At 42.5% G+C, this 19605-nt stretch overlaps 1 protein-coding gene across 2 annotated transcripts in view; it reads right to left on the bottom strand.

The window, feature by feature from the left end:
- HERC6 (HECT and RLD domain containing E3 ubiquitin protein ligase family member 6) overlaps positions 1-1763 on the bottom strand; it is a 57727-nt gene extending 55964 nt beyond the window's left edge. For both annotated transcript variants that reach the window (XM_047717951.1, XM_047717952.1), the window contains exon 1: positions 1437-1763. In XM_047717951.1, the coding sequence (XP_047573907.1) occupies positions 1437-1635 (199 nt within the window). In that variant the 5' untranslated portion in view covers positions 1636-1763. The remainder of the gene's footprint in view (positions 1-1436) is intronic.
- Between the last annotated feature and the right edge of the window lie 17842 nt (positions 1764-19605).

The raw sequence follows: 19605 nt of genomic DNA, 5'->3' as shown, positions 1-19605 counted from the left end.
CCCGAAATATACCACTTTGACAGAATGATGATTTTGTGCTGAAGGCAACTGAAAAATCAACAGATGCAGGAAGAGTTCTCTGCCCTCCCACTAGACACCTAAAAGTAGGGCATAAATTTCCCTTGTAAAGGTATCTATCCTCCCTTCCCTACACCAGAAAGGGAAGAGGAACTCTTACCACCGGAGCTGGCACTAGTCTCCCCCATATATTTCCAGTCACTTCCCCACAACTAATTATCTTTTGAAGCTCAAACTCCCTTTTCTTTGCTAAAATGCAATATAAGTCCTTGAATTTAACCACTTTTTTTTAAAAGATTTTATTTATTTATTTGACAGAGAGATAGATCACAAGTAGACAGAAAGGCAGTCAGAGAGAGAGGAGGAAGCAGGCTCTCCACTGAGCAGAGAGCCCGATGTGGGCCTCGATCCCAGGACTCTGGGATCATGACCTGAGCCGAAGGCAGAGGCTTTAACCCACTGAGCCACCCAGGCGCCCGAATTTAACCACTTTTGAGTTTCCTTTTTTTCTGTGAACTCCTGTGCACATAAAATATTAATAAAATTGTATATATTTTTCCTCAATCTTTGTCTACTTAGTTTGCAGGCCTTCAGAAAAAGAACTAACAGGGTAGAGGAGAAGTTTTTCCTCCCAGACACAACTCTTGGTATTTATTTTAAGTAAGTAGTCATAAATTTGGTCAAATAATGGCAATCACAGCATTATTTATAGCAGTCCCTAATGAGGAGAAAACCTAATGTCCATCAAAGAAGAAGAATTAACTTGTATTGTCAAAGCCTGGAATGTTTTGCAACAATTTAAAATGTGTTTTCAAAAAATACATAATAAAAAAGCAATATGTTCATGATATCATGTTTCGTAAGAGCGCAATTTATAGAGCTGTATAAATACCGCGTATACAAACTATATAATGACATGCTTTTATAAAAGTAAATATAGAATAGAGCAAAAAAGCAAATACATCAAAATATTATAGTTATCTTTGGGTAGTGGAATTATAGGCAATTTCTCTCCCTGTGTTTCTATAATAATTAGTAATGGTAAAAATGCTATTATACTTTTTTTTTTTTTTTTTTAGAAAAAGATGCCCTGGAGTATTTCTGAGAGAGTTAGGGGTGTTCCACCCAGAAACCACGTTTGGAAGGTCCCTCTAGTCCAGAGAGACCCGCACTGGCAGGGATTGGTCTAGAAAGGCTCAGTGGGAGGGACCACGCTGTCCCATTAGGTTCCGCTCTCAGTTACGCTTTTAAGATGAACTGGAAACCGAAACAAACTGCGGTTCTGGAAAACGAAACTAACGAAGTTGAGCTCAGGCAGCGTAGAGCATCGTTTGGCCGTATCGTGGGGCCCAGAGACACGGGGCTCCCAGCACCCCCACTACCTGGCCCCCCGTCCCGCACCTTTGTCCCGCACTCACTTGGCTGCTCCTGGCGCTGCGCGGCCCTGCGCCCCAGCTGGCCGTGGCTGTTGTCCCCCCACGAGTGCACTTTGCCGTTGCTCAGCAGCAGCAGGGAGTGGCGCTCCCCGGAGGCCGCCTGTCGCAGCTCCGCACCGCCACGGCCGGCCAGCCTCCGGCGCAGAGGTCCTGGGCGGTTGGTGTCCCAGCAGAGGTACATCGCTCTCCCGCGCGCCGCGCCTACGCGCTCTCAGAGGCTAGTGACAGCTGAGTGCTGGTTTGCGGAAACCAGAAAGGCAGGTGGACCGGCCGGACTTAACCTAGAGGCCAACTCCCCACCACAACGCCCCCGCCCTGGCACCCTTAGTCATCCTGACGTCCGGGCCAATGGCTTTTGGAGCTCAAACGTGAGCACCCAGTGCTGAGGAGCGCTGAGGGATTCCAGAGGAAGACTCCTGCGTTCACTTACATACTAGCTAAGCAGTTCATGAGCTGTGCGACTTTGGGCCAGTTACCTAACGAAGCTGTGCCTCAGCTACCACATCGATGACACGTGGACAGTAAATCTAACCTTAGGGTAATTCAACAGGTAATGCATAATGCTAGAATAATGCTTGGAGTGCTTGGAGTGCTTAACAAACGCATCTGAGTGCCTACCCTTTTTTCCTAGGCTGTTTTGGGCAGTGGAAAAGCAAAATCCTCTTGGGACTAACACTCTCCTGTTTATAAAGGGGTAAATACTTAGTATAATGTCAAGTGGCAACATGAAGGAAAATAACACAGTAAAGTAATAGAGGGTGGGGGCAAAAGGAACTTTGGGGTTTTAAAAAAGATTTTACTTATTAAAAAAAGATTTCATTTATTTATTTGAAAGTGAGAGAGAGAGAGAGAGAGAGAGAGAGAGAGAGAACAAAATCAGGAGACAAGGGCAGAGGGAGAGGGAGAAGCAGGCTCCCCATTGAATAAGGAGCCCCAGGTGGGGCTGGATTCCAGGACCCCAGGATCATGACTTGAGCAGAAGATGGAGACTTAACAGACTGAACCACCCAGGTGCCCCAGGAACTTGTGGGGTTTTTTTGTTTGTTTTGTTTGTTTTTTTAATAAGATTTCAGGGAACACTTCTCAGATGAAGTGACATTTGAGCAGAGTCCAGGGGACATGGAAAAGGATGGTATGTGTCACGCTCATATCTAAAGGCAGAAGGTGAAGGAGAGCAGTTGGAAGCTTTTGAACGGAGAAGTGGCGTGATCGGACTTCAGTTTTAAAAGACTCATTCTGGTTATGGTAACATAGTAGAATAAAAATGGAAGCAGAAAAGCCAGTTAGGAGAGGCTGCTATAAGAGGCCAGGTCTGAAGGTTGACCTTGGGACTAAGGCAACACCCTGGAAGGGAGGAGAGAACAAATAATCACATTCAAGATGTTTTGAAGGAGTCCACAGGTTTGCTGACAGGTTGGAAGTAGGCGGAAAGAAAAAAAGGGATTAGGATTATTCCAAGGTTGGCCTGAGCAACTGGGTGAATGGTGGTTCCCTTTCCTGGGATGGGGAACCCTGAGGGAGGCTCCATGTTGGGGCTGGTGGATCACGAGTTCAGTCTGGTAATAACTGTAAAATGCTTGTTTATATAAGGAGGCAATAAGACCAACCATTTTGGAGCTGTGCAGAGAAGTCAAGGGAGAGTCCTAAAATTGGGAGTCCTCAGTGTAGAAATGAGAAATCAGTCATCAGATGCCTCAATGAGATCACTCAATGGGGCGTGAATGTGACTAGCACAAAACAGAGGACTTATCTGAGGAGGAAAACCAGGAAGGGTGGTGTGTACTAAGCAGGTGAAGGAAAAGGAAATGATCACCTCTGTCAACTGCTTGTTGGGCAAGATCTAGGTTGAGTGTTAGTCTTTAGGTTTGGCAAAAATAGGTCATTGGGGACTATGACAATGTTAGCCATCATTGGCACTACTGTTTTGTTTTGTTTTGTTTTTTTTAAGATTTTATTTATTTATTTGACAGAGAGAGAGATCACAAGTAGACAGAGAGGCAGGCAGAGAGAGGGGAAGGGAAGCAGGCTCCCTGCTGAGCAGAGAGCCCGATGCGGGACTCGATCCCAGGACCCTGAGATCATGACCTGAGCCGAAGGCAGCGGCTTAACCCACTGAGCCACCCAGGCGCCCCGGCACTACTGTTTTATTTTTATTATTTACCGCATCCATTCATGTACTCTCCGCTCCACTCTTCTTACTAGTACATTTTAAGTTCTCTATAGACAGGGATAAATGTTCTTTTGTTGTTGTTGTTGCAAGAGTGCCTGGCACATGACAGACGCTAACAAATATGTATTGGACAAAAGGGTTTATGAGTGGCAAGTAAATGAATAGCATTCAGACTTCAGGTTCTATTTCAGTATGTACTCTATATAACCTTTTTCTGAATAGTAATTTCCTCAATATTTATTTCCCTCATGCACAAATGATAAGAGTTTGGGACCATCAGCATAAGACACTAAGCCCTCATATTAAGTCTTTCTTTCTTTCTTTCTTCCTTTCTTTTTTTTTAAGAGAGGGGGAGGAGGGGCTACAGAGAGAGAAAGAATCTTTTTTCTCCTTTTTAAAAGATTTATTCACTTATTTATTTGAGAGAGAGAGAGCACGCACACTTGTGAGTGGGGGGTGGGGCCGAGGAAGAGAGAGGGAGAGAGAGAATCCCAGACTCCCTGGAGCTCCCAGACTCCTGCTGAGCACAGAGCCTGAAATGGGGCTCTATCCCGTGACCGATGAGATCATGACCTGAGCCCAAATCACAAGTCAGATGCTTAAGCCAGTGAGCCACCCAAGAGCCCCATATTAAATATTTCCTTAAAACAAAGCAACTGGAGAGCTAACATATAAATGTATGGTGTCCCCACCACCTAGCATAGTGTCTGATCCATAAAAAGAACTCATAAAAGAACTGGCTGGCTCAGCTGGTTGGGCAGCTGACTCTTGATTCTGGCTAGGCTCATGGTCTCCGGGCCCCGGAATTGAGCCATCTGTGGAGCTCTGTGCTCAGTGGGGGTCTGCTTCAGGATTTTCTCTCTCCCTCTGTCCCTCTCCCTGATTGCACGTGCTCTCTCTCTAGAATAAGTATTTTTAAAAAAATAAATAAAAATAAATAAAAAGAACTCAATGAATGTGAGATAAGTGAATGAAATGCAAATTAAAGAAGTCGATCATACTTTTATTGCTTGAAAAAGATATAATTCTCAATTCATCTGTGTTCATGCATTTGGAAAGGGTAGCTCCATTTATTGAATGTTTACCATGTGTTGGCTATTTTATATAAAATATCTAATTTAGGGGTTCCTGGGTAGCTCAGTTGGTTAAGTGACAGACTCTTGGTTTCTGCCGGGGTCATGATCTTTTGAGTTGTGGGACTGAGCCTCATGTCGGGCTCCCTACTTGGTGGGGAGTTGCTTGCAGATTCTCTCCCTCTCTCCCTCCCCCCAGGTCTTTTTTTTTTTTTTTTTAAGATTTTATTTATTTATTTGACAGACAGAGATCACAAGTAGGCAGAGAGGCAGGCAGAGAGAGAGAGGGAGGAGGAAGCAGACTCCCTGCTAAGCAGAGAGCCCGATGTGGGGCTCGATCCCAGAACTCTGGGATCATGACCTGAGCTGAAGGCAGAGGCTTTAACCCACTGAGCCACCCAGGCACCCCTCTCCCCACAACTCTTTTGCAAATGCTCTCTCTCTCTCAAATAAATAGATAAATCTTTTTAAAAATATCCAATTTTGTTCTTTCCTCACTTTTCTCACTTTAGAGTCTTTTGATTGCAAGTGACATAAAATATGACCGAAGTTCATTTAAGCAGAAGGGAAATTTACTGTAGATTGCATTATTATTATTATTATTATTATTATTATTATTATTAAAAATATTTGATTTGCCTCTGTGCCCTATGGCGTCAAGCTTGAGCATGTGATTTTGTTCTGGCCAATGACATGCAAGCAGGGAGTGTCTTCTGGGCGGATGGCTTAAGGGCCAATACTTATTTTTCCTCCTCTCTTTTTCTTCTGTTACAATTGGTGATTTTCCAGATAGAGATTGTTCCATCATCCTGGGACCCAGATTAGAACCAACAGCATAGCAGAGGTGTAGCTAATTTATGTAGTGTAAGTGAGAGATCAGTCTTTGTTGTAAGTTCCTGAGCTTTTGGGAGGTGTTATTACACAGATAGTGTAACTTAGCCTCTTCTGACAGTCACTGAACTAAAACGTCCATCAGTATGGCTGATTTCAGGAATTGCGGTCAACAAGGACTTAATGTCAGGGTGCCTGGCTGGCATGGTAGTGAGTTTGAGCCCCACATTGGGTGTAGAGATTACTTAAAAATAAAACCTTAAAAAGAAAACAAGGACTCAACTTGTCCTAATGATTCCATGTCTCTGTATCTCTTCACCCTGTCTCTTGCTCTGAGTGCTTCATCATCCAGCTCCACACAGTGTACTCCAGAGTTCTAGAATCTCCTTAGAGGTAGCAAGAGAGTTATGAGAGCTCTAAGCGTTATACCCAGCTCTCAGCTTCACAGGCTTGGAGAATCTAGTGTTTAGTCATGATGCTCTCACATGTCCACCACATGTCTAGCTCTCTGGTTCTTCACAAATGGACAAGACAATTAGGATAGCCGGTGTAAGTAGGAGAAAAAACTGACCTAGTGTCAGAACGGCTAAAATTAACAAGACAGGGCACCTGGATGGCTCAGTGGGTTAAAGCCTCTGCCTTTGGCTTAGGTCATGATCCCAGGGTGCTGGGATTGAGCCCTGCATTGGGCTCTCTGCTCAGCGGGGAGTCTTCTTCCCTTTCTCTCTGTCTGCCTGCCTCTCTGCCTACTTGTGATCTCTGTCAAATAAATAAATAAAATCTTTAAAAAAAATAAAATTAAATTAACAAGACAACACACAAGGTGTTGTGGTGAGGATTCCCACCCTTGGTGGGAAAGTAAACTAGTACAACTACTCTGCAAAACAGTATGGAGGTTCGTTAAAAATAGAGCACCAATTGTACTACTAGGTATTTATCCAAAGGATACTAATGCAAAGGGATACATCACCTCACCGTTTATAGCAGCATTATCACCAATAGCCAAATTATGGAAGAGCCCAAGTGTCCACTGATGGACAAATGGATAAGGAAGGTGTGCATACAAACACACACACACACACACACACACACACACACACACACACACACACACAGCAATATTGCTCAGCCATAAAAAAGAATGAAATCTTGACATATGTACAACCTGGATGGAACTAGAGAGTTATTATGCTGAGTGAAATTAAGCAGAGAATGAAGAATTATGCTAAGTGAAATTGTCAAAAAAAGACAAATACCATATGACTTCACTTATATATGGAATTTAAGAAACAAACAAGCAAAGGGAAGAAGAGAGAGAGAAGGAGAGTCAAACCAGGAAACAGATTCCAACCTATGGAGAATAAAATGATGGTCACTAGGAGCACCTGGGTGGCTCAGTGGGTTAAAACCTCTGCCTTCAGCTCAGGTCATGATCCCAGGGTCCTGGGATTGAGCCCCGCATCAGGCTCTCTGCTCAGCAGGGAGCCTGTTTCCTCCTCTCTCTTTGCCTGCCTCTCCACCTACTTTGTGATCTCTGTCTGTCAAATAAATAAAATCTTAAAAAAAAAAAAAAATGATGGTCACCAGAGGGGAGGAGAACCTGGGTTAAATAGGTGATGGGGGGTGGGGCGCCTGGGTGGCTCAGTGGGTTAAGCCGCTGCCTTCGGCTCAGGTCATGATCTCGGAGTCCTGGGATCGAGTCCCGCATCGGGCTCTCTGCTCAGCAGGGAGCCTGCTTCCTCCTCTCTCTCTGCCTGCCTCTCTGCCTGCTTGTGATCTCTGTCAAATAAATAAATAAAATCTTTAAAAATAAATAAATAAATAAATAAATAGGTGATGGGAATTAAGGTGAGCACCTGCTGTGATGAGCACTGGGTGCTGAATGGAAGTGCTGAATCAGTATATCGTACTCCTGAAACTAATATTATACTGTATGCTAGTTAACTGGAATTTAAATAAAAATTTAAAAACAAAACCCTAAAACAATCCAAAAAAGCTGACCTATCCAAACCCCGTGTTTCAGTTTCTTTACAGATAAGAAGTGGTAGTTTTGATTTTGAACTCTAGATGGCAGTATTAGTCAACTTGATCTCTTCAATGGCAGCAACCATTTTTCATGGTTGGCAGACTTAACGGTTGACTTCTCTTCTCTATAGGTAGTATTACAATTATTCACAAGGATTAATGATTTTCTTTCCCATGCTCATTGAAAGATATTGGTATTTAAATTACTTAGAAAAAATAAAATGCTATACTCAAGTTATCCTGTTAGTACTGTAATTGTCTTTTTTTTTAAGATTTTATTTATTTATTTGACAGAGATCACAAGTAGGCAGAGAAGCAGGCAGAGAGAGAGAGAAGAGGAAGCAGGCTCCCTGCTGAGCAGAGAGCCCGATGCGAGGCTCGATCCCAGGACCCTGGGATCACGACCCTAGCGGAAGGCAGAGGCTTCAACCCACTGAACCACCCAGGCGCCCCTGTAATTGTCTTTCTTGAACATTGCATTGTAACACTGTAACAGTCTCAGAGCACCAGAACATAGCCCTGAACTGGGAAGAAAGAGGAAAAGTGTCTCTAATCCTAGAAATGGTTGCCGCTCCAGCCAGGGCTTCAAAACGTGTTACCCAATAACAAATTGAGGGCTGCCCAAGAATTGTATTTGCTTTTGGTTTTGGTTTTGTTTTTGTTTTAATTTTATTTATTTACTTGGGGGTGGGAGGAGCAAAGGAAGAGGGAGAAACTGACTCCCCACTGAGCAGGGAGCCTGACATGGGGTTTAATCCCAGGACCCCCAGATCATGACCCAAGCTAAAGGCAAACCCTTAACTGACTGAGCCACCCAGGTGCCCCACCAAGAACTGTATTTCTTTTTTTTTTTTTTTTTTTTTTTAATTTGACAGAGAGAGATCACAAGTAGGCAGAGAGGCAGACAGAGAGAGAGAGAGGAGAAAGCAGGTTCCCTGCCAAGCAGAGAGCCCGATACGGGGCTCCATCCCAGGACCCTGAGATCATGACCTGAGCCGAAGGCAGAGGCTTATTAACCCACTGAGCCACCCAGGCGCCCCAAGAACTGTATTTCAAACACAGTTTAACTTGTTAACCTATGAACTAGTGCAGCTTTATCTATAAATTAGGATTAATTTCATTTGCATATAATACAGCAGCCAAGTAATAATGGTTTAAATACAGAGTAAGGGGGGGGGGGGAGTCAAGATGGCGGAGAAGTAGCAGGCTGAGACTACTTCAGGTAGCGGGAGATCAGCTAAATAGCTTATATAAAGATTGCAAACACCTATAAATCCAACGGGAGATTGAAGAGAAGAAGAACAGCAATTCCAGAAACAGAAAATCAACCACTTTCTGCAAGGTCCATAGAAGAAATGAAAGAGGTATTAGTACCTGAGTTCAAAACACTTACTCTTTATTTCTACTGCTTATACTAAAACCATGACCTTTGCATAAAAGGAAGTATTTTTAGCAAAATAAATAAATAAATAAATAAAATAAATACAGAGTAACGGTTGAAATACAAATTTATTTTTCTCACACACAAAAAGCCCTGAGGTGAGCAGTCAAGGGCACATGTGACAGCCCCATTATTTTTCAGGAACTCAGGCACCTTCTGCTTCCTTAGAGAACCTAATTGTTACTTCATGTTCCAATGACTGCTGGAGTTCTAGGTGTCACAGCTCTATTCTAAACAGTTTGGAAGGAGAAATGAGGCTACTTCCCTAAATCTCATACATTTCTGCATGCATCTGATTAACCAAAATGTCTTCATATGGCTATTGTAGTGGGAGAAGCTGCTGGAAAATGTAGTTTTTAGCTGTGCACCTTACAACCCCAGATAAAAATGGGGTTCCATTACCAAGGAAGAAGGAGAGAAGATAATTGGCAGCAACAATCTCTCCACAAGTAGCAAGGCACTTCAGACATTTGGTGCAAACCTATGGGGCAGACAGAGCACACTTCATGGGTGTGTGGCCAGTGATGTCAGCCCATTAGCACTCTGCTCTCAGAAGGCCCTGAGCTTAGTTTAACGTTCTGCTGTCTTAAAATTATCTTGAAATTTTTAACAACTTCATGTTTGGATTTGTGTTTCATGAGTGAAATCTGGTGCAACACTGGAGCGTGCATGTGAGCAGAGGAGATGTGTGTGATAGGTCAGCTATTTCTTGCTGCCATAGTTCAATATAGGGCTTGAGATGCAGCAGGAACACAGGATTCCATTGGGCTCACAATGTGTGAGAGTTCGATGAGACCCAAAGCTAGTATAAAGTCAGCAGGTTACATCTACAAATGAGTAAGCAAGGACACTGAGAGCTTCTAGAGGCTACACTTGCTGTTAGAACCAGAATTTGGGCTTCCAGCATTTTAAGAAACACAAACAAGCAAGAAATCCCATTATACCCTTTCTTACTCTGGTTACTTCTCAGTATTAGCCAACCAGCATTATGCATTTCAGCATTATAATGACACAGAAAGAATAGGAAAAACTAAGCAACCCATAATCTCTTTTCTTTTCAGTCCTTCCTTATCATTAGGCTGAAATTAAAGATTGGTAGAATATATAGGTATCAAGAAGTGGAATAAAATGATTGAGCTAGTTTTGTTTAGTATTTCCTCATTTCTGATAAGGATGAAGTACACATGCGTACAAGAGCTGTAAAATATGAACTGCATAATTTTGATGATTTTACATTCAAATTAAATACTAACATTTGCAGGGCGCCTGGCTGGCTCAGTCAGTGGGACATGCAACTTTTGAGCTTGGGATTGTGAGTTCCAGCCCCATTTTGGATGTACAGATCACTAAGAAATAAAACTTTTAACAAATGCTAACATTTGGGGCGCCTGGGTGGCTCAGTGGTTAAAGCCTTTGCCTTTGGCTCAGGTCATGATCCCAGGGTCCTGGGATGGAGCCCTGCATAGGGCTCTCTGCTCAGCAGGGAGCCTGCTTCCTCCTCTCTCTCTGCCTGCCTCTCTGCCTACTTGTGATCTCTGTCAAATAAATTATGAAAAAATCTTTTAAAAAAATAACATTTGCATTTATTTTTTAAAGGTTTTATTTATTAATTTGTCAGAGATAGAGGTTGGGAGTGCAGGAGAGAGCACAAGCAGGGAGAGAAGCAGGCAGAGGGAAAGGCAGGCTCCCCACGGAGCAAGGAGCCCAATGTGGGACTTGATCCCAGGACCCCTGGGATCATGACCTGAACCAAAGGCAGATGTTTAACTGACTGAGCCACCCAGGCGTCCCTAACACTTGCATTTAAAACTGATATTGCACAATGTAAAGATGAATGGTAAAATTCATGCTAATAATTTAAAATTCTAATTTTCTTTTTTTTTTAAAGATTTTTATTTTTTTAAAGTAATCTCTATACCCAACATGGGGCTCAAATTTACAACCCTGAGATCAAGAGTTGTATGCTGTACCAACTGAGCCAGAAAAAAACAAACAAACAAAACAACAAACAAACAAAAAACCCAACTTTTTTAAAAATTTAGAACATTAACAAATTTTTAAAAAACTATGACAAATTGAAAGATTGTGAAATAAAAGAAGTTTAAATTTTGGTACTTTTAATTGTACTTTTCTCCTACTTTTTGAACAAGGAGCTCTGCATTTTCATTTTTGCCCTTGGGCCCCACATATTATGAAGCCAGGACTGGTGGTAGGGTTAAAAATCCAGTCAGACCATACAGAAACATTCATTTCTACAACTCATCTGAACTTTACTTAAGCCTCCATGCTAGTGAGTAGGCAATGATCTTAAACTAGTTTGACTATCTCATCTCTTGTTTGAACTCTTGTTTTCAGGTGAATACTCCATTTTCCAGGCATATTCTTCCTTCCCATGGCAACCATCACTAACCCACCTCCACCCAGTTCTGTGCCAATACGGAAACTACCACAGAAGGATGGAGGGAAAGGGTGAAGCAGTTCATTCAAGTCAAAATGGGAGGCTGTTCCCCTTATAGTGTTCATCATGAGAGCTCATCACTGTGTCACGAAGTCTTAACGAGAATTTTCTTCACACTTGTGCCCTTAACCCTCACTTGTTTATAATATGTAGGAAAAGTTGAACTGGAATATACAAATTCAGCTAGTTAAATTATAGAAACTTACTGAAGGGATATAATAAACTGCCTTTTGTTGGAGTCTTGGAACCCCAAACCACAATACATCTTACTTCTATTGCCCACTAGTTAATCTTTATTAAATGATTTTTTAAGATTTATTTATTTATTTGTCAGAGAGCGAGCGAGCACACAAGGAGGCAGAGGAAACGGGTTCCCTGCCGAGCAAGGAGCCTGATGTGGGACTCAATCCCAGGACCCTGGAATCACGACCTAAGCCGAAGGCAGCAGCTTAACCGACTGAGACACCCAGTCATCCCTGTTAAATGATTTCTAAGTGACAGGCACTGTTGTTAGAGATGCACACGAATTGTTTGGTTGAATCATAACAAAAACATTGTGAGCAGATATCATTATTCCTATTTTATATAAAATGGAACTGAGACATTGAGGAATAAAGTAACTTGCCCAGAGTCACACAAATAAGAAGTGATATGACTGGTACGTCATCCCAGTCTGATTCCAGAGTGTTCCCTCCTGGTACATATCCTAATTTTCTCAAGGAAACAGAATTTATTTATAATTAAATTAAACTTATGGAACTTATTCCTTTGTGAATTGCCTTGAGTGCAATGGAATTTGGAAGACTTGCAGAGGCATTTGATAACATTAATGCTTTTTATTGTTGCAGAACCTGGACTGGATCCTGGCGGAAAAACCAAGCAGCACTTAGAGACTTTGGAAGATCAGAGGTTTATTTTAACACTGGTGAGCTCAGATGAGGTTGTTCTCCAAAGATCTGAGCCCCAAGCACAAGAAGGGAGGGGGATTTATACCCTTCTATTTCCGCATACTTGGTACTTCTGGCACACGTGGGAAACGGGGTAGGAAAGAAGAACCCAAAGGGCTTTGCGATAGAGACTGGAATTTCCTTGCTGGTTTGGTCAGCCATCTTAAGAGTACAGTTTTTCCCTATCATTCCCCCTTCGATGCCCCTTTAAAAACTAGTTTAGAGGGCATCATTATCATCTATTACCATGGCCCCATAAGGCTAGTGTTTGGGCAGTGGCTCATCTGGTAATAATGTTTTCTATGAACTTAGCAATCCATCTTAAGGTTCCTAAGGCTGCCCAATAAGCAATAACAATAACAAGTTTCTGGAATAAAGTCCAGTCAGAAGGGGGAGCAATGTAAAGTCCAACTCCTGAGGTGAGGGTGTCAGTGTCATGTCGACAACCACGGTGAACAGATGTCCATCAGTCGGTGGCATCTCATCGAAGGTGGAGCCGGGGCAGGTCCATAGGATCTGGTTGGGCTTTCCACTGGTGTGACTCATCCAACTGGTGACAGCCTTCTTTACTCTAAAGCAGTGGACACATTCAGTGACACCTAAGACCCTACAGGCAGTAGGGGTGGTTAAAACAACAGTGGGGGGCCCTGTCCACCATGGTTTGAGGGGGTCCTTTCTAAAGCTTCTCAGTAGATGCACCTTTGAGTTTTTCCTGGGGCTTGGAGGTGTTGGGACACCTCTAAGTTTCCAATCTGTTTGAGGTATCCTCTAAAACCTACTTACTATGGGGGGGTGGGTGGCCCACCAAAGAGCTTTTGAGGTGAATTATAGCTGCAGCAATCCTTTAAATCCAGTTGACTAGAATAAACAATATCAATGCCCTCCAACAGTTATGCTCTACAGAAGTACAATGTTCAGGTCCAGGCATAAGGGTAGCTGACAGGTTTTAGGTATTATTAAAGACTGACAGGTTTTAGGTGGTATTTCAGGCATTTCTATCAGTGTAGCCTAGTATTTAATAAGTTGGTCTCCATCATCCATCGGCAGCCTTTGGTTTCTAAAACAAATCTGGACCTGATGCAAAGTCATTACAGTCAGGGGCTGTGCCATAGTGAACTTTAAGGCTCCTTTTACTAGGAGTGCTGTTTTATGCTTAGCTAAAGCCTTTGTTTGTAATTGTACCTCAATAGAGGTGGCTACTAGGCTAAATATGACTAAGGGATGAAACCACTAAGAAGCCCTCTTCTAATTACAAAGGATCACTGGCAAGTGGGAGAAAACTTGTCAAGAGATAAGGGGAGTCCCACATGCATCATCCAATCCAATCATAAAGAAAGTGGGGTCATCTATTATCTCCATAAGTCCATAGTTAATCCTATGGGATGGGGTATGGTTCTGGCTTTTAGGCAATTTCATTATCTTAGCCCCACAGAATTCATTAAGGTGGTAGTTAATTTATACAATTGTTGGGGAGTCAATCCGATTTTCCAGTTGTTTAAATAATTATGTGCCCATGGGGTTCTGTTTTTATCCCCACAGAATAATCAGCAGAAGACTGTCTATATATGAGTTACTATGGTAATTTCTCTGAAGTTTACCTCTAGTTGTCTAGCTTAGGTAAAAACAAACATTTAAAGACAATCAAATCTAGAACTTAACATTCACAAAGGTGTGTTACCGAAATATAATTTTTCTCTCTAAAATAACCCTCATTTCCAGAGATAGCCAAATTAGGAGTAATTTATTTAAAAAACAAGTCCAGTTTAAACAGATTTGGCCTAATTATTTACATAAGATCAGCAAGAACAGTGAGTGATCATATACATCTTTTAGAATCTGCTTTGCTGGAACTTCTTATAAGGAATCTCTAGGATGAACTTTTAGTAGCCTCTCCAGGCCAGAAGCTAAGCCAAGAACTTGCCATTAGACATGCCTGCAATACCTGTCGATTTGGGTGAATTCCTCTTCCTGAGGATCCTAAAGTATCCTGAGGTTCCTGCACCTGCCAGGAAGTGACATTCTTTACTCACCTGGTGAGGCTGCTTGGAACTCTGTAAGCAAGGTATCAGGCCAACAGTTGCAAGGGGATTTATAGCTCCAGGTTTCATAAAGTCAACCTTAGTTCCTTAAAGCTGTCTGGTCATATCTGAGTCTATGCATGGCTTTCTCAAATATGACATTCCAATCAAAGCCTGGGTAAAATAACCAATGTTTCCAATGGTGTCCTGTTACAAGAACAGATTCTTATTGAACTTATGCAAATGACTGATTCCATGGAAGAATACTTAACTGAGACCATTTGAGTTTCAGAGGTTTCAGATAGAGAGGAAAGTTGAATGCTTTGATTTGTTTACAATGAATATTTTTACATTTCTGTAAGTCACTGGTAACTTTAGTAAAATTTTTCTTAGTCTGGAAGAGCAAACATTAGAGAACAAGCAATGTCTAAAATAAGAGACATAACATTAAAAACTCTTTGTTCATTTAGTCCCATGTTACTAATTCTGGTTTAGTTTGAATGCAGCTGTAGTTAGTTTTGGAAATTCTTACTCATTTCAGTTCTGATCGTAAAGATATTGAATACCTGTGTTGTCCTGAAAGTCCTTTTTATGAATCTCCTTTAAGGTGAAACCCATTTTACAAGAGAATTAAAACAATTATAAATGACAAAAACTCAGAATCAACAGGGTTAAAGAGCTGATGAGATTAGAGTTTACAATTTAGCAGGCAAGGAAATCAGGTTATTTCTGTGACACATAACACTTCAATAATTAAATATCAAGTGATGACCTTATCAAAATATTAAAACTTTAGGAAATGTATAGAACCTTTAGAGTAGTTACAGCATTTACCCAAATGTAACCCAAGGATTATCATTTGTTTGGCAGTACTTCCTGATAACAGCATACCAAGGAAAAGTCTAATGAGTTAAAGAGATTCCATTTACAATTTAAATCTTGTCAACATTTGCTAAAATCTTAGAAAGTTTTAAAGCACATGCCTAAATATAATTAGGGATGTTAAACACCTGATATAGGTGAAATGTGGAAAATGGCTTTTCTGGACAGGCAAAGAGGAAACAACTGTTTATGTTTTCTTCTTAACAGCAGATCAGTTAACCTAAGAAAACTTTGGGCTTTTCAACAGAGAGAAAACCAGCTTTCTATACCAGTGTCTTTTTTTTTTCCATTTCAATCTTAGTCCGTTGTGACCACACTTAAAATTCTTTTTCTGAAGATTTCCCTTCAAAAACCTTCTACAATTTTCCTTTGCATTTTGGTTTTGTCCCAAGCCATTTCCTTCCAAACAACCATCTCATTTAGGACAAAATTACCTTCTTTTCCTTTAACAAAATGCATTCCCATTCCTTATATCTTTCTTACATATCTCCTACTTTTCCACATAGAGTTGGTTTCCCTTATTTCCATCAGTCACAGTTAGCAGAATTTTGTACTCTTAGAAACACCCTAACATCTAGTGATGGCTAAGTATTAACCATTTTGTGAACTGCTACAACAGAATTCTTTCGATTGCAAATTTATGAATCAGTTAAGCACAAAGCATGTTTACCAAGAGATTTAAATATTCTTAGTTTCTTTGCAATAGGAAGTCAATGGCACAAACCTACATCCAGTAATCAATGCTTTAGCATTTTATTCCATTTGGAAAAGACCTAGATGTACACAATTTAATTCCATTTGTCATCCAACCAAAACTTTAAAGTTTCAGGTTACCAAGGACTTTGAAAGCTATATTAACAATTACCCATGAAAACTTTGAGACAATTAACCATCAGTTTAGTCATCACTATGCTAACAAATTTCAACAGAGATAATGAGCTTATTTGACCTTCAGTAAACCTTAATAAAGGTTTCACATTTACCACTGATAACTTAAAAGATACATCTATCTGAACTAAGCCAACAAACTTAGTTTAAATGCTGAAATATGTTCTACCAGGATCTTCCCCATGATCAATTTTCACCTGAGACCCATGAGGAAATCTGGAGTGGGTGCTGTTAGGTCCTGTGGGTGCTCTTTTTGCTCCTTGACAGTGAAGGGAAGAGCCAGTAATGCAGGCTGAACCCAAGGTGGTGCAGAAACAGGAAAAGGGGGGTGGGGAGGCAGAAAAAAAGTGCTGTCAGAGGGCAGAGAAAGGTTCCCGGCTCAGATGATCACCAGCTCCAGAGGAGCAGACGCCATATTTTCCCGCCAACAAGGGTGGGGATAGACAATCCTTATTGGGCCAGGAATGACAGGGAATTCCCCCAAAACAAAGGTTTGGCAGCTGCTTGGGAATATTCCTTAAAGTCCCCATCCTGAAGGACAGCTGGGATCATGACCTGAGAGGAAGGTCAGGTCTTAACCAACTGAGCCACCCAGGCGCCTACCCCACTTTCTCTTAAAGGTAAATGTGAGAGCTCATGTTATTTTACATCCTGTTTGTCTGGATCAAGTTTCCTGTGGGCTATCAGAGCTGCTAAATCAGGTACCTCCCCACACATGCCACTTATAAGAAGCAGGAGCACTGTCTTCCTGCAGCTCAGCTTTAGGCCCCAGGTCAGAGGAGGACTGTGGTCCCCACACTTTTTGATGAGTTCATCCTTATCCAGAGCTCATTTGAGTTGCTGTCCCTGATGCCCCCCGGCCAGGGCCTCCCTGATAGGCTTTGCTTCCTTACAGACTTTGAGCTCTTTCACTTGGGTTAAAAATGTCCTACTTTGCTCCTTCCTATTAGCACAGAATAGGACCCATGGGGGTCAGAGTTTGGGCTATCTGAAGCCAAGAATCAATATATGGGAATTGGGGGCACCTGGGTGGCTCAGTGGGTTAAAACCTTTGCTTTTGGCTCAGGTCATGATCCCAGGGTCCTGGGATCGAGCCCCACATTGGGCTCTCTGCTCAGCAGGGATCCTGCTTCCCTTCCTCTCTCTGCCTGCCTCTCTGCCTACTTGTGATCTCTGTCTGTCAAATAAATAAAATCTTTAATATATATATATATATATATATATATATATATATATATATATATACATATATATGGGAATTGGTCAGGGTGTCTGGGAGTCCTGACCATAATTTTGTAAATGATCTGGACAGTGGGTAGGTCTTAGGGCCCCTCAGAGAGCCAGCTGACCCCAAAGGTGGCCCATTCCAATTCACATAATGTGCCTAATTTTCCAGATGTTTTGATCCCATAGTCTGAGAATTTGCTTAAAATTTTGAGCATACAGTCTTAAGACCATAGGTTTTGAAGAGCCTCCACCATGAGCAGAGAGGCTCCCTTGGCAACCCTGTGTTCCCTCCCTGTGTCATTGGCATGAAGACAAATGAAGGGTGGGTGTCCCTCCAAAGGAGAGACCAGTCAGATGCCCCTCTGTCCGCCATCCCAGAGGACACCTGGGTGCCTCTTAGCCTTAGTAAGTCCATATGAACCCCAGACTGGCACCCTGAAGGGGCTTGCCTTAGACCCTATGAGGTCACCACGGAAACAAGTTAGGGCCACTAGGACTCCGTAGGCTTCTGGGGACCCTAAGGGTGCCCATCCGTGGAGCCACTGACTCAGTCTGCTGGACAAGCCAGGTCAAACTGCACATTCACTCACACATTCACACCGAAGTTATTACAATTCCTCCCCTCCAGGAAGCCCTGACCTGTGGAATTCCTTCCGGAAATTCCTTCCTGTTTCCCCTTGGGGGGGGGGGGCTGTTCCTGACCCGAAGGACCTCTCCCTCAACAGGAGGCCCTACCTGGGAGACCTCTAAGTGGTCTCTGGGAGGTGATCAGTCTCCCCATCCACCCTCAGGGTTGGGCCTGACTGGGTTCTGTGGCCCCAGGTCTTACCAGAATCAGACATCTGGACCGGGTCCTCACCTGCCAAGTCTCCTTAGAATCTGGGTGGGAACAGCGGGGCTGGCCGGCTTGAGGTGACCGGGCACGAGACTGCCGAAATGAGGCAGGGCGCACCTTCTCCCTTAAGATCCCCTGTTCCATCACTGCCCTGCCATTGCCCCAAACCGGTGGCAACAATGGGCCAGCGGTTTCCCAGTCAGGGAACCAAATGTTGCACAATCTGGACTGGATCCTGGCGGAAGAACCAGGCAGCACTCCAAACTTTGGGGAATCAGAGGTTTATTTAACACCGGTGGGCTCAGATGAGATTGTTCTCCAAAGGTCTGAGCTACAAGCACAGGCAGGGAGGGGGATTTATACCCTTCTACTTCCGCATACTTGGTACTCTGGGCGGGAGTGGGAAACCGAGTAGGAAAGAAGAACCTGGAAGGGCTTTGGGATAGGGACTGGAATTCCCTTGCTGGTTTGGTCAGCCATCTAAGAGTACAGTTTTTCCCTATCATTATATAGTGAGTTAATTAAATAAAATATTATTAAAATTAATTTCATCTCTTCAGATGTGGATAGTACAGCATTTAAAAGGATATATAAGACAGCTTCTGGGTGGCTTAATCGGTTAAGCATCCGACTTTTTTTTTTTTTAAGATTTTATTTATTAATTCGACAGAGAAAGAGAGATCACAAGTAGGCAGAGAGGCAGGCAGAGGGAGAAGGGGAAGCAGGCTCCCTGCTGAGCAGAGAGCCCAATGCGGGTCTCAATCCCAGGACCCTGGGATCGTGACCTGAGCCGAAGGCAGAGGCTTTAACCCACTGAGCCACCCACGTGCCCCAAGCGTCCAGCTCTTGATCTCAGCTCAGGTCTTGATCTCAGGATTAAGAGTTCAAGCCGCCTCCCAGCATGGAGCCCACTTAAAAATAAATGAATAAATAAAAATAAGTAAAAGGACAGATATAAAGAAAAATTTTTTGTAACTATATATTGTGACAGATGATTACTAAACCTATTGTGATCATGTCACAATATATATAAATATCAAATCATTGTGTTGTACACCTGAAACAAATATAATGCTATATGTCAATTAAACCTCAATAAAAAAATAATATATTGGCTTGGCTTGTACTTCTTTTTTTTTTTTTAAAGATTTTATTTATTTATTTGACAGAGAGATCACAAGCAGGCAGAGAGGCAGGCAGAGAGAGAGGAGGAAGCAAGCTCCCCGCTGAGCAGAGAGCCTGATGCGGGGCTCGATCCCAGGACTCTGAGATCATGACCCAAGCCGAAGGCAGCGGCTTAACCCACTGAGCCACCCAGGCGCCCCTTGGCTTGTACTTCTATTAGACAGTCTTGAC

The sequence above is a fragment of the Lutra lutra genome, chromosome 2 (genome assembly GCF_902655055.1).
Source record: "Lutra lutra chromosome 2, mLutLut1.2, whole genome shotgun sequence".
NCBI lineage: Eukaryota > Metazoa > Chordata > Mammalia > Carnivora > Mustelidae > Lutra > Lutra lutra.
Note: the sequence above shows the minus strand (reverse complement) of the source record. Positions and strands in the feature narration are given on the sequence as shown.